The sequence below is a fragment of the Phallusia mammillata genome, chromosome 7, assembly GCF_965637545.1.
Source record: "Phallusia mammillata chromosome 7, kaPhaMamm4.hap1.1, whole genome shotgun sequence".
Taxonomy (NCBI): Eukaryota; Metazoa; Chordata; class Ascidiacea; order Phlebobranchia; family Ascidiidae; genus Phallusia; species Phallusia mammillata.
Genome location: NC_137258.1, coordinates 12,534,475 through 12,549,769, shown reverse-complemented (window position 1 = coordinate 12,549,769; position 15,295 = coordinate 12,534,475). Strand labels below are relative to the sequence as shown.

The window sequence follows — 15,295 nt, the reverse complement described above, 5'->3', positions numbered from 1 at the left end:
AAAGTCCAGCTAATATGGGCATATGTGCGATGTCAACCAACCAATCTTTCTTAAACCAAGCTGTGCTGCTTGAAATGGTTGAAGAACTGCGTCACGAACTTCAAGACTTGAAAGATAAGGTAGGTTTCATTGTTGACAGGAACTGTCAGAATAACAAACCCTTGTGCCTTCACTGTGGGAAAAAGGGCCACATTCGAGCAAATTGTGGGGACGTATATAACCCTGAACCAACTACACCTCTGCAGAGCACGGCTGTATGTGCTGTCAAACGAAAATTAGAACGGGCTAGAAGAGGCGGGTGTGCCGCAGGTAGCCGAGACGTTGTCAATGAAGACAGGATTTGTTCCGCAAGCATGGTTGCTGCAGTCAAAGGCGGTCACAAACGAGAAAAAGTTGGAAACTCTGGCGGCAACCTTGAAGTGTTACCGCGTTGTGTAAATGTTGTTAAAGTTTCTCGTAATGGCTTAACCGAAGCTCCATATCTTGTACAAAGGAATGGATGCACGGTGACGTCGAATTTTGCCCGTGGCGTGTATGTTAAGAGAGGGTTGAGAAAAACATGTGCTGTGCATTTGAAGAACCCTGGACCGAAATGGGGTGAATTGTGTCAACAAAGTGTCCACGAGAAAGCCGACGATCTATGTTATGATGCAAACAAGAATGCCGACGGTTTTCTATCACTGGGTGCAAACTTTGCACCACGAAAACATATTCCACAGTTTGTGGAGCGCGTTAATATACGACCACCGAGTATTGTTCTTCATAGAACATTTTACCCCGCCGCCGTGACCTAATAGGTTCGTTTGTTGTGTTTTTGTGTTTTGTTTGTGTTTCACTTAATTTCACGTTGTTTGTTGTCATTAAAATCAGACTTATAGAATCTTTGCGTTGTGTCTTGATTTTGTTTAACTGTTTTTACTGTGTTTTGTTGTTAATTTACTACTAGTTTACTGTGTTTTGTTATTTGCACAACAATGTTTTCACGATTGTTCACTGACTCCAGTTCTTTGTATTTGATTTTGGGCATTAATGTAATTAATAATGCGTTACTCATGCACTTATCACGTCGTATGTTTATTTATTTTGTGCCCGCTTGGCAGTTATCGCTTTAATTTGTTTAAGAGCGATTTGGTGTAAAAACTGGTGGCGTAAAGTCGTACGTTCTGTTCTGTCATATGCGTTTTCGTGGTATGTCGTATTGAGTGTGGACACTCTATTTTATGTGGTAGGGGGAGTGTGTTACATAGTTATTACGTCACATGTGCTCTGTGGCGCCCCCAGTGTGCTTTCTGTAAGTAGCGATACTCGACGTGGCAAGGAATGCACGTGGTAGTCGTGTTTGGTCGTTGTGCAAGACAGATGTGATATTCCTGTCTCGATTTTATATGCCGGTTTTTATATTGCCAATAAAGATTGCAACAACTGAAAACTGCAGGTCTGCACCGAACAGAAAAAGGCGTGTTACACATTCACAAGCGTTTGTACATGGGATGTTTATTACACATCATTACACCACAACATGTAAAATTTGACAACACAGTTCATAGAAGTTAGCTGAAAAAACACAATGCCAAGCATTCCCAAGTACTTTGCACTGATTCTTCTGTATTTTTTGTCCAGTCATGAGGCCTAATTGTAAGTTTTAAGGCCTTCGCCTTGCGTGTACACGCCTTGGACCGTATGACACCGTAGAACTTAGTTGGTTTTTGTTTATTGATTCTAAACTGACCAATATGCCAACAGCAGAAATACATTTGAGAATTCATCGTTGCTAATATATCACAAGACAAACGTTACGTTTTTAAGTACCCTTGGGAGCGCACAATAGAATGCAAGACTATCGTCCTGTAGTGAAGCGGAATGTAACTGGGCAACCGCAAAAATACCCTTGTCGAACACAGTATAAAAGAGCGTTAGAACTAATTACATGATTACAAGTGACCAGAGGGCTATGTAGTTTACCAAACTAGAACATTATGCAGGAGGACAAACAGCGTTTCGATGTGTTCATTGTGTCAATCAGCGACTTTAAGTTTTGGCAGTGGAAAATTACATGAAAACAACAAACAAACAACACTTAATTAATACCAATTCGTTACAAAATCCCTCCATGATATGATAAATGTAAATGCAGTTGAGGGCCAGATACAATCAAAATATCAGTCAGCAAGCACCAACTTCCAAAGCCAGTGCTTCTACTACAGTTGTTTTCTTGATAAACAACTGCTGTCACCACTAATAATAAAGTTAAATTGACTGATACAGTTGTATATTCAAGCAAATCAAGGCAAATATACAGCCTTCAACTACTCACTTTCTAGCCCAATTCAGCTGAACACATATCAAACAAAGATCGCCGCAACACACGCGGAAAGCCCTAAAAATAAACTCCAAACAGCTGTCTGTGAATCAACCAAGCGTAAAATAAGAAAAACGGCTCGTTAGAAAAATATGTATTTTCCGAATTTTCACTTTCTCCTTACTGTAATTATTTTTTCCACATACAAACTTATCATTTTTTTTTTTTTTCGAAAAAAATTGAAGCCAATATGCATAAGCAAGCCAACACACCCCAGTTGGCATGTCTCGATGCGCCTCCCGCAGTGAAAAGTACCTTTTCCTATCTTTAACTAAACCAGCGGTTCTCAAACTTTTTTAATTTTTTGGTTTAACGGTCCCTTCGCAATTTTTTCGAGCACTCGCGGTCCAAGCTAAATATTCATAAAATTTATAATACCTTGGCAAAATAAACTGTCCTGTTAATAAACTAAAAGTTAATTTATTCCTTTCGAAAGCATTCCCACAACAACATACAGAATGAATTTAGTTTAGTTTCGTAAGATCACTTTGCATGGGAATGTTTTAAAGGCAATTTTTTACGTCACAAACAAGACTAAAACAATATTAATGTACTGCCCTCACGGTGTACAAATGTTAACACTCCGTCTATCTGACTCCTTTAACGAAGAAACTAATTGCTGATCCAAACTTGCTAAAACTACTACAACGTCAAACACAATAGTTAAGTTCTCAAGTCTGTAATTTAATTCATATCGCGAAACAAACATCGGCAATTATTTAAGATAAGTACGCAACACAAAGTAAGTTAGTTCTGGTCTAGTCTGTTCAGTTAAGCTTAGTCTAGTTCAGTTAAGTCTAATCCTTAGTTCAGTTAAGTAGTTAAGTCTGGTTATTTAGTGTCTCAAGTACTACGCATACATAGTAAACCAAGTGACGATGACGTAACTGTACAGATGTAGAAGGTGCTAATTGGTGACAACTGTATACAGTATATGTAAAAGGTAAAACAGATGTAAAAGGTGTGACAAATTGAAAAGTGACAAATGGAAATTTAGGTAGAGTCCGAATGAAAGTCCGATATATAAACATAGTGCGCCAACAATCGCCTCTGTTTGTAACTTGAAAAAGTAATCACCACTTCTTGTCATAGAAAGTAGAAACCCTGTTTTGTTTATCTAAATTTTGCTTATACTCTCGCAAGATCTCATATTACATAAGATTGTAGAAATACCCTCTGAAATCGCGTGACGGACCCCCAAGGGACCGCGGACCCCAGTTTGAGAACCGTTGAACTAAACAGTTTTTAATTGTTCCTGAACAACAAATATGTTGAAAAACGCATTCTAATTAGACATGCAGTGGTTTGGTTCATGACTTTTTTCGGTCTATAGATATGTTTGACAACATATTGTTTTATTTTCTATTTTTACAAGGCACACAAACCCAACGCTATACAATCTTGACTGTGGTCATCATTTGGTTACTTCCAGTGTTTGCGAATTATAATAATGAAACATTGCTCAAAAAAGTAAATTGCTCAAAATACTGTTTTAGCTGGACTCTCTCTCCTATTGGTTTCTACTGCTTCAGATTTCCAGAAACTTCATCATTCAATATTTCGTGAACAGGAAAAGGGTTTTCAGGTATTTACCTGCTGTTAACAATATTGTTTTATAATGATGAGTCCAATAATTGTTTTTCGCATTGAATATGTTCACAATTTTAACCTCGAATTCTTCTCTGACAATAAGGTTTGGGAAATGCTCTTTGTTGCCGATAAGTTTGCTTTCTCAGGTTTATAGAGCTCCTCTGGCAAGTATTTTTGTTCCGACGTTTCGATGTCCTATACAGCAGTGGTCGGCAACCGCCGGTCCGCGAGGAGTTTGTTACCGGGCCGTATAATTTTTCAGGTTAAATGCTATAAAACATTTTGCCCATGTATCCCGGGGATGATAAACTATTTTCAGCGTTTTTATTGCTAAATATTTGTAGTTTTTTGAAGACCGGTCCGCGATAAACTTTCACTTTCAAAAACGGTCCGCAGTGCAAAAAAGGTTGCCGACCCCTGCTATACAGGTCGACTTCATCAGGGCTTACCCTCTATAAACTTGATATTATGCCTGGCATCAATAGCTTATGTAAGTTTGTTTTTTATTATAATAAACCTTTCTGGTTTATGACGTAGGCCTTCCTACATTTTGTCAATTTTACATACCATTTAGTGTGGTAGCTGGTTTTACATAAACTAAATAGAAAAAAACTAGGAAAGCCTGAAATTATTTGGGTGGTGTCATTGTAACACGTCCCTTGTTATTTCAATTTGTGTTCGTATGTTGAGTAGTGTCAGCGTAATAGTTTAGTTGTAATTTTTTGTCATGGACACTGCAAACCTGTTAGTTAAAAAAATAATAATTGTGAACTCAATCTCCGCTGCACTCCTTATTACTGTGGTTCTTAACCTTTTTATAACGGCCGAACCCCTACGACATTCTTCAGCCTTCTTTAACTCAAACTGCTTCGAGGGCCAAAAACAAACTTTTGAGTAAGTCGAGAGCCGCACTATAGAAACATTTTTTTACAATGTCACATGACAATAAAGATATTGCATGAATAAAAAGTGAAATGTTCATTAATGCCATTAACATCATATTAAAACTTTGCACAAACCATTATTAGATCATATAAACTCAATGGTCTGACAGGGTATTCCGTCTGAGCAAAACACATAATTTCTAAATGATACTAGGCCGCACAAAAAAGAGAGAAAATATTGAGCCGTCTTAAGGTGTAACGCAGTGGTTCTCAAACTTTTTAGGCATGCGGCGCAATAAAGAACTAAAATTTCCTTCCGCGGTACACTTCGCAGGTGAACATAACAAAAGTTGTTTAAAGAATGTTAATTTTCAACTTTCTTGTGGAGGGAAAGGATGCTTTTTATTACCAGTTACAAAAATATGAGCTTTAAAACGTTGTCACGCACACGAGTATTTCGTCATAAAGTCCTAAAACACCAGTGAATGTTTGCACTTTCAAATGGAAAATATTTCTCGACACGCTTGGAAATCTCTCACAGCACATTAGTGCGCCGCGGCATATAGTTTGAGAATAACTGGTGTAACCTATTAAAGATAAAGAACGCAATACACAAAGACATAAAGTACACAAGAAACCGTACGATAACGGACAAACATGATCACAATATCATAACATATAACAAAGACAGACATTTGCGTAATAGTACAAAATATAAGTTATGTCAAATTCACCATTTCGATTTAGAACAGTTATGCTCAAACTGTTTGTTGCGACTTACTAGTGCACCCCGAGAGATTTCCAAGTGTGCCGCGAAAGTTTCGAAAATTCTTCAATTGTAAAACCAATAGTCTTATTTTCTTGTGAGATCTGTGTAGTTATTAAAATATAAAAGTGATGCAAATTGCATTAGAGTGTGTGAATAAAAAATGGGCCGACACAGCAAGTTGATTGACTTCAATTTGCAAATCTCCAATCTTTTCTAACAAATGTCTTTCATTGTTTTAGACAAGTACAATACAAATGACAGTATACTGCTATAGCAGAAAATCGTAAAAGATGTCTTAGTATGTAAACAAAACCTGTTAAGAATTGAAAATGCAATCATCCATCGGCGGTGAAAAGGAGACTCATGATTGATCAAAAAAGCCCCGTTTGCAAAATAATTTCATTTAGAAAATATGCAAACGCGTTTGCGCTTTATTGTTGCGTAAATATAAAGTATGTTTGATTATAGTTTTACAGAAAAGGATAAATGTTAAACTTTATTGTTGGATCTACATCAATGATTTATGGTTTATGCTAATACAGACAACATGCGACAAAGGGCGTGAAGTTGCGGCTTTAGGTGACGTACCGGCTTAAAATCTTTTCTATCTTTCAAAGTGTATAAAGCCTAAAAATGGTATTTACTGCATTTAATATTTGTGTTAGGCATTGCCTAGGTGTTTATTTGTATTGTAGTGTCAATTTAAAGCAGTGGTTCCCAACCTTTTTGTAGTCACGGACAGGTTTTTTTAAGGTTTGGTTTGGGTGACCGCTAAGTAGTTTTAAGAGACCGCAAGTGTTTCATTTAAATACCAAAAAATAGCCATATTTGCTTAAACGAATTATTTATTAGGCTACTGGCAAATTTTGGGAAACCGCTGGAGAAATTTGGGGGACCAAAACGGTCCCCCAAAACACCTTAAAAAAACACTGGTCACGGACCCCCTTTATAAATTTTATAAGTCTGGGGACCCCAACGCAATTTACCGTCATTTTTTTCACGTTTGTTGCATTGTATTACACCTTGTTATGGATTTTGAGCATTTTAATCCACCTTCACAGTCCTTTAATTTCAATGAAGTTTCTGTATTGTAGCGGTCAACACAACAAATCGATAAATCTTCTGGTATATATAACTTGACATAACGCTTGCCCTGTAAAGTTTATTGTCAATGTTTGTTCTGATGTCACAATAGGGAAAATAATCACAACAAGTAATTGTTCTTGGCCCAATTAAGAATTAAGGTGTGATAAACAGGGTGCACTCATATGAATGATTGTAAAAACTGTTAAGAAACGTAAAATATTTTTCTGTTGGTTAATGATAGAAAACATATGTGCCTCCACGGACCCCCTGAAACCACCTCACGGACCCCTTGGAGGTCCGCGAACCCCAGGTTGGGAACCACTGATTTAAAGGGTAATGCACATTTACCACAAAAAAGATTGTTTTCATGTTTTTAATTTGGATTTTCAAACAAACAGCTCTATTATGGACCCAACAAAATGCATTGTTACTTTTCGGTTCCGCGCATAACATTTGACAGTAAACAAAAGACTATTGTAAAGCGTTTGTATATTTAGTTTTTTAATATGGTACAATAATTGGAAACATTTCACATATAATTAGAAAAATCTAAACGGGTGCCATGACAAACTGCATCTAAACTCCACCAAAAGTTGCCTTTATTGTTGAGTTCAAATAAAACATATCCGGAAATAATGAAAACTGGCAAGAGTAATTGGCTGCTCAAATACAGCGTGCAACATGTAAAAACCGATGACAACCAAATATAATTGTGTATTTACAGAGATGCCACCAATGTGCATACAAACCAATAAAACAACGCAAAAAAGCAGGCAAGTATACAGTCATCTAAATAGCCTACTCTGTTATATATACTTCTAATATATACCCCAATTTCTCACATCAAAGTGTATTGTTGGCCAAATAATAGCTTACATTCATCAAAGTAATGATAGAAAAAAGTAATAGTGTGATTTGATAAAAATGTGACCTACTCCGGGAACTAACACAAGATAAATATGATAAATAACAGGTCAATAATTAAGGATAGTGAATGTGAATAAATGTACTCTATTAGTGTACAAAAATGCCCCATGATTTGAAGTAAAATAATATATTTTGTTTAAGAGAATAGATTTTTGAAGAGACTGAAAAGTTAACAATTTTGGCAATGTTAGTGTGCTAAAAGGCAGTGGTTCCCAACCTTTTTTTAACGCGACCCAAATACTTACCAAAATTTTGTTAAGTGGTTCCTCGCGACCCATGGACATACTATTTTAGTTGTATGTTTGCCTGTAAATTAAGAAAGCTTTTTGAAAATTGCTACGGCAGTTTAGCAAATCAATAACCTTATAACGAACAAATACGGTTGTTTTTTCGACCAAACTTTTCCATTTAACCCAAACTTGTAGCTGAATCGATGTATTATTAGCCAGACAACGTTCCACTGTGAGCTAACATATCTCTTTATGACGTCACAAACACTTAACAATTACGACATCAAGTTGTGATGAAATTATTATTGAGCAACAATTTAAAGCTTTAGGAAATATAAAAATAACGCTACCAGGCAAAGTAAGTAGATGCTCTTACTGTCACTAAAACAAGTGACCTAACAGAATGTTCAGGCGACCCAACTTTTGGTCGCGATCCATAGGTTGGGAAACACTGTGCTAAGGGGTTAGCAATAAGCGGATTAAGATTGCAGCTACACCGTCATGATAAAGCAGTTTGTTATATCAGCATACAGGAAAGTAAGTTTGACAAATTGTGGTAAACACCACTGGGGATAAACATTGGTGGAACCAGAGACCACTAAGCAGAGACTGCACACTGTCGGCATAGCGACGACATAAATGGGGCAATATCTTTGCCGATAAGCAACGGATCGAACTAAAATTTTGCATATAAGTTTTAATTAATTAATCTGATTTTTAGGTATTTTAATCTGATACATATTAGACTTCGTTTGTGTTTTAAAAATAAAAATGTTCTCTGCACGTATTAAGATTGGTACCGCTTGAACGCGACCAGTAAGATTTCAGCGTTTACAATGGAAAAGGATGGGAAAATGTGGTGCTGTCGTCTGTTTTTCGTGTTTACGTGAAGCGTAGACTTTCAAATCGGATTTTGATGGTTATTAAACAAACTAGACTACTTTTTGAAAGATATAAAGGTAAAACACCCTTCCGGCCCATTGAGATACAGGCCCAGGGTAGTGGTAGAAAGCGAGATTTCTGAAATGACCACATGTGTTTTGTCAAAATTGGCTATAGCTAGTTTTAAATTGTGCTGCAGGTTTTTGTTGACAGATCCCTCTTATACTAAGAATGTATTGACTAAAATTCACCACTCCTAAATGATTTATTTGTCCTAGTATTGTTAAACTGAAATTAAAAGGGCTGTGGCAAAACTTTCTTTTGAAACTAATGTTGTAGTAAATTTTTCTACAATAGAGTAATTGTAGAATGTTAAGAAGTTGTTGAGACTCCTGTTAAAGAAGATGGAGTTGCGTCATTCCAGCAACATGCTCAACCTCATCAAATATGAAACCAAGACACAAGTTTAATGTTACTATTAAATAAAAAGTTTCTGTTTTTGTGCTAATGGCCTTTAAAAATGTCATTAAAATATAAAGTACACATCTACCAATGTATTAAAAAAATATGATATAATTTAATTTATTTTGTACATTGACACAGGCAAGAACAACATTTACTATTAGCTGAACTTGACTGATACTGGAAAGTGTATCTTTTTAATTTGTTATGTACGTCAAGTACTAAGCATTTCCCTATTTTTGCTAAACGTTTATGTTTTATAACTGACTACATTTGTATGCACCTTGCTACTTCAGAGTTCGGAGCTAGATAATTCCAAAGTATATGTTTCATTTTTTTTTTGCGACAACAATACATTTGTTTACTAAGTATTAAGCTGGTAGAGAAAAATAAAATTACATCAAGATGCAGTGCAGTGGTTGCTTGGCCCATTTTACCACATGAACAGAAATAAAAATGACTTTGACTCATGCAAGTGGAACGAAAATGTCACAACTCAAAGATAAACAATAGATGGAACATATGACTGAACAATGTACAAAAATACACACACAAAAAAACTAGGCAGTTGATTTGAAAACAAACCAGACTCAGTTGTATTTTATATACAATACCACAAAACTTGTCAAATGCCTAAAAAATTATACCTTAAAACCAATGGTATTGTCGATAAAAAGAATGCATGATGCTTTTTCAGTTTCATCTTGATAATCATCAAACTAATATATCTGGGATCAACACCTATGATGTTGGTTAGTACAAGCTGCTTAAAAACAAAATCTAAAATTACTTATGTGTAAAAATGTTGAAATGATTTAAAAAAACACAGTACCAAGTACCAGAACAAAACACAAGATGATAAAATTCATTGCATTTTAAATGTGTTAGACCTAGCATGGTCTTTATTTAATTATGACTGATTTTAAAATTTAGTGCCATTCCTTTGAGAACATTTGTAAAATAATGCGTGATGCTATTTCCAGTTTCATCCTGATAAGCATTAAATTAACATATCTGGGATCAACACCTATCAGGTTGGGTAGTTTGAGCTGCTTGAATTGATATTTAAAACACACAAGTACCAGAACAAAACACAAGATGACAAAATTCATTGCATTCTAAATTTGTTAGGCCCAGCATGCTGTTTATTTAATTATGACTGATTTTAAAATTTAGTTACATTCCTTTGATAACTTTTGTAACCTCGCAAATTATGATCTGTATAGGCTATGTTGGCAATGGTACATTTTTGGTCATACATGCACATTCGAAAATTTGGTAGCAATTTTCGTACATTCAACCGCCATCTCTGCCGTTATGTTTCCATCTGCGGAGAGTTTGTTGGTTCAAGATATTTTCAAAAGTAGTCTAGTTGATGTACCAATCAACAAAATCAATTTCAAAAGCCCACGCTTCACGCAAACGACAAAAAACAGACGACCGCACCAGTGACGTAGGAGCATATGCTGCAGCCCCTGGCTTTCGTTGAAAATGCCGCCCTAAGTAGACTGCAGCAAATTTTGAAATAGTTTCATGTTCAAGCAATCTTTTCAATAAAAATAATTACAAATAATGTGCCGCGTCTCAGAAGTTCTATATTGCTCGAGAAAGAAGCCTCACTGTCTCAGCGTTAAGGCCAAAAATAAATGACAAAAAATGGAGAACAAATGTATCAGGCAAATAAAAGATCAATAGTTGCCTCAAAATTGAACTTTTCGAGCTTTCGCCGAAGCAAAATCAGCGATAATATCTTCGAGATCAAGTTTTTGAACGTAGTCTCTTTCTCTAGAAACATAGAGCTGATAGCCGATCATCATTCATGGTAGAACGTAAATAGGACTTTATCATTTTGAGCTTTGAGAAACTCCTCTCACGGCTTTTATTTTTGCAGTTATTCACAACAGTATTGGTAGGCTAAGCTATGCTATAGTAATAGAGTCAAAAGTATCTGTTAATGAGCAATTAGACTACTGGTTCACTAAGCCAAGTGTTTGCCTAGAAAAATATAATCATGAGTAAAGCTTTTTCTAGCTCGAAAAATTCCTAGCACAAAGAGCAACACCTACTCATACCACAACCTCACTGATACTGAGTTCACCAGAAAAACAAAGATCAGTTTCTCGCTCCAGCGAAAACCTGTTGGAAATGGTTGAATCTAGCTGTTTGAGTTATTTTTTTTCCTCAAGGGACTTGTGTTTGTAAGAGACAACCATGTTCTGTGTGCTTTACAACTGGGGGTGCCCCTGAATGTCTTAGGTGCTTCACTTTGAAGTGAGTTTTGACAAATAAATAATTTGAATTATGAAAAAAGGCTTACAGATTCAGAATCCTGATAAAATTTCCTTTTTTATAAGAACAAAAAACGTTTTTTGAAAAATATTGACTTTTATCCAGAAGTGTCCCCTTAAGTCATTTTGCCGCCCCCTTGCAGCCTGCCGCCCCTGGCGCAGAGCCAGAACAGCCAAGTGGCTGCTACGCCACTGTGTGGGTAGCCTTTACACGACTAGATATCAGTTAACTCGAAGTTTGTACAAATGAAAGTAGAGTGTAAAAGCAAAACAGTAAAATCATGGGGGGTTAAAACCCGGCACCACACGCTGTAGCTATAGCTAAGTCCGCAAAGCCTACAACATAAACATATCCACCGGTGGTTTCAACTCTTTTTGTTTCGCAACGATTCCCGTCCCGTAGTTTTTTCAATACTCGATCTGTGCCTCCCACGAACAGGGTAAAGGCTTTGATTAAAGTTTGTTGTCACCGTCTCACACAACAACTGGAACTGCGCTTTGAACAGTTAATCAGCGGTTGATCTCACGCTTAGCTTCGAATGATAGCTCTCAAGGCCGATCCCTGGCTGGGGCATGTGAGCCACCTCCGAGTGCCTAATTATAGCCTACGTTGGGTTCTGGAGTTCTGATGAACCCAGGCGCATTAGAGCCTGCTGAAACTCTGTTGGTTTTCTTTCGAATTGTTTTTTGAAATCCTGGTTTTTGCATTGTACCTATCCAATAGCTGATAAAGACATAGCCTACATAGTGTTTCATTTGCTTGTCTGTATTCTTGAGTAAACGATTCAATGGCGAATGTTTTAAAGCAGCTTCAATATCAACAATTGGAGAAAATAGGACGAAAATGTCGAAAACAAATTAATTTTCAATTTAGTTTTTCAGTAAACTTTTTTCTCTGCAAGAATTTATTTTATAGCAACAGGTGCAATCTATAATGCCATAGCGCCCCTAACCGAGCTGCTATGCTTTTTCAGGTACGCTGTTTTCTACAAAAATTTACTCAGGAAACGACATCACAAACGGGCGGAAGTATATGCAATGATGAACAAACACCATTTGTTTGTGCAGAACAATCTAGAACATCAGAATGGCTTAAGATTTCCTAGCTACTAAACATATGGAAGTGTTATATCTTTAAATCATTTTTGTGACCAAAGTATATACAAAACATGTTTTATGTAGACTTTGATTGTGACGAGTTTGAGATCCATTTCCCGTCGTTTTTATGAAAAGCTTTTGCATACGAAAATGCCAACTTGCAAAAGTTAAACGCAATACATTCCCTTCCCTACTAATGTACTCGTTGACAACATCACCCGTTTACCGACCCATGCCGACGCGACGTCGGGTTGGTTACGAAGACCGCTAGGTGACTCGTGCTTATTCAAACTTCAAAACAAAATCACATGGAGGAAAATGACGTCACACACAGTGCTTGCGGACTTACATTGCTCTTGCCTCATGCATAAGATATACGCAATTGATCAATGCAGTTTTTCAGGCGTTGACGCAATTTTGTTGCTGTTTTGAAATAGGTTTGTACAGGGCTTTATAACATAAATATTTACAGGCTCAAAAAAGTTCAAAAAACACAAAGTTCCAAAATAGTGCAGTGTTGTCTTTTAATTTTTAACAGGTGTTCCTAACCTAACGGTCCTAACCTAGGGCTAGGGGTACGAAGCAGCAAGAAGTGTCGAAGCAAAGACTGTTTATAAGTATTAGTACTAACGTTTTAATTTTGTTGCAATGATTGGTTGATTTGTTATTTTTAGTGCAAGTTAGTCCGTTTCATATATATCTTATTTCAGAAAAATTATTCTTTCCATAAATTAATTTGATCTTTCTTCTGCTGAGTAAGCGTGTTGTTAAACTTGTTATGAATGTAGTTGGTCCAGACAAACCATATGGTTACACAAGTTGCAAAATTTTCAAAAGCATTTGCTTACTGTGCGCGTGAACCTCGAATAATAGTGCAATATGCACTAAGGACCAATTTCAGACAATCTGTTTTACAATTGAATTTGAACTCAACATTACTGAAACCTGTGTGTAATGGAACTTTTTATCATACAAAAGTCCATTTGCCACAAAGAGTTGCTGGTACTTTACCCCTTCAATCTCAAACCCATTGCTTAAAACTGTTTCACACAAGAAACCATGAAAAGAGCATCAAAACTGAAAATAATGAAGATACTGATGATCTGCAAGCAATATTAAAAAATAGATCATTGGGTATAACTGCAAAATTTAAAGTTCTTTTCCGACAGTATGGAGTTGTTATGGCTGGTGTACATGTTGTTACATCTGCATGCTGGGTTGCCTTGATTTATTTTTCTTTACAAAGGTTGGTGATAAAATTATCTTCAAATCTCATTCAGTTAATAGTAAATATGTCATATTATTTAAGCAAAAACTATATTTTGCTGTTTTTATTGTCTTCTTTGCACTCATGATGACCAAAGTCTATATAAAACACAAGTTGTCCAACCCATTGTTATGCAATAAAGCCTAAAGCCATTTTGTGTTCAAATTAAAGCAGCTGGTATGGGAAAGTAAATTGTCTGATTTTTACAAACTGGAGACCTTAAACAGGAATTTAATTCGCCAAATTAAATGAGAATTTCGAGTTCCTACATTTCAACGTAATATTACAAGCTAAATTGCACTTTAGTTTTTATTTGCAACTTTAAATATTTGCATTCAGTGTGCATTATCGCGCTCAAATTATGGAGCCCAACAGTTTTATTCAATTTGGTCTATCAAATTCATGATAAAGTCCACCAGTTTGTAAAAATTAGACAATTTGTGTGTTTTCTCTATATATACCTGCTGTATTAATTTGGACACAAAATGGGGTCCATGGGGCTCTATCGCGTAAAAAGGGTTTGGACTACGTGTGTTTTATATTACTTTGATGATGACAACAGTGATTGTTCAGCACCTGCACTATTTACTAAACAGCTGTACATGTGAACAAAAATACAGTAACAGTTACTAACAAAGAAATTTGTTTTAAACCAGGGGCATTGACATTATTCCTTTCATGGAAAGCATTGGAGTATTTGATTTTTTGGACAAAATTGGTTTATCATATGCTGAGAAACTAAAAAGTTCATCAGCTAGTGTTTGGTTAATGACCTATTTGGTTTACGAGGTAATTAAAGTGTTTAAAGTTTTTTTCAAAACCATGCTAAAGTTGCCTTTTCTTATGTAGTTGGGAAAACCTATACGGTATCCTGTTACTTTGGCCGGAACAGTATATGCTGTAAGACATTTACGGAAAATAGGTTACTTCAAACCTCCTCCCAAATCAGCAACTGTTGGACAACTTGTTGAAACCCAAAGCAAGATTTTACAACAGAGAATACATGATACTGGGGTTAAGTATAGTGAACAGTACCGAAAGAGATCAAGCAAACCAAACAAATCTAAAAATGGGCATAAAAGACTGTCTAAAAAGTCCAAGTCGGAAAAGGACTAGTCAGTTTTAATTTTTTTTATTACCATGTTAGTGTGATGCTGTTATTTAAATGTATTAAAATCAAAATTTGTATTGTTGCTTATATTCATGTGTATGGGGCTGTAGTGCTATGCTACAATTCTTGTCCAGTTATTAATTAAATAGGCTCCATGGCAGTACCAATTCAATTAATGCAATGCCTTTACAAAACATGTAATTTACTATATGTTGCAATTGCAAATTGGTTTGTTTTCATTAAACTGTTTAGACTGCATGTTTTTTTGTATTTCTTTATGACCTGATTGTCAAGAAAGAAATTGTGTGAGGACAGCAGGTCGAAGTGTGAGATATCTAACTA

At 36.0% G+C, this 15,295-nt stretch overlaps 1 protein-coding gene across 1 annotated transcript; it reads left to right on the top strand.

Moving 5' to 3' along the window:
- Nucleotides 1-12,918: 12,918 nt before the first annotated feature.
- LOC145237048 (protein FAM210A-like) lies at nt 12,919-15,211 on the top strand. Its single transcript, XM_080099761.1, has 3 exons — nt 12,919-13,821; nt 14,499-14,631; nt 14,692-15,211. The coding sequence occupies exons 1-3, from the start codon at nt 13,382-13,384 to the stop codon at nt 14,956-14,958; spliced, it is 840 nt and encodes a 279-aa protein (XP_079955887.1). The 5' UTR covers nt 12,919-13,381; the 3' UTR covers nt 14,959-15,211.
- The last annotated feature ends 84 nt before the right edge of the window (nt 15,212-15,295 follow it).

Excerpts from the sequence above, each read along its gene's own strand:
- LOC145237048 (XM_080099761.1), top strand. The coding sequence starts at position 13,382 with ATGGTTACACAAGTTGCAAAATTTTCAAAAGCATTTGCTTACTGTGCG. Across the intron at positions 13,822-14,498 it reads ATTTATTTTTCTTTACAAAG|GGGCATTGACATTATTCCTT; the intron begins GTTGGTGATAAA and ends GTTTTAAACCAG. Across the intron at positions 14,632-14,691 it reads TGACCTATTTGGTTTACGAG|TTGGGAAAACCTATACGGTA; the intron begins GTAATTAAAGTG and ends TTTCTTATGTAG.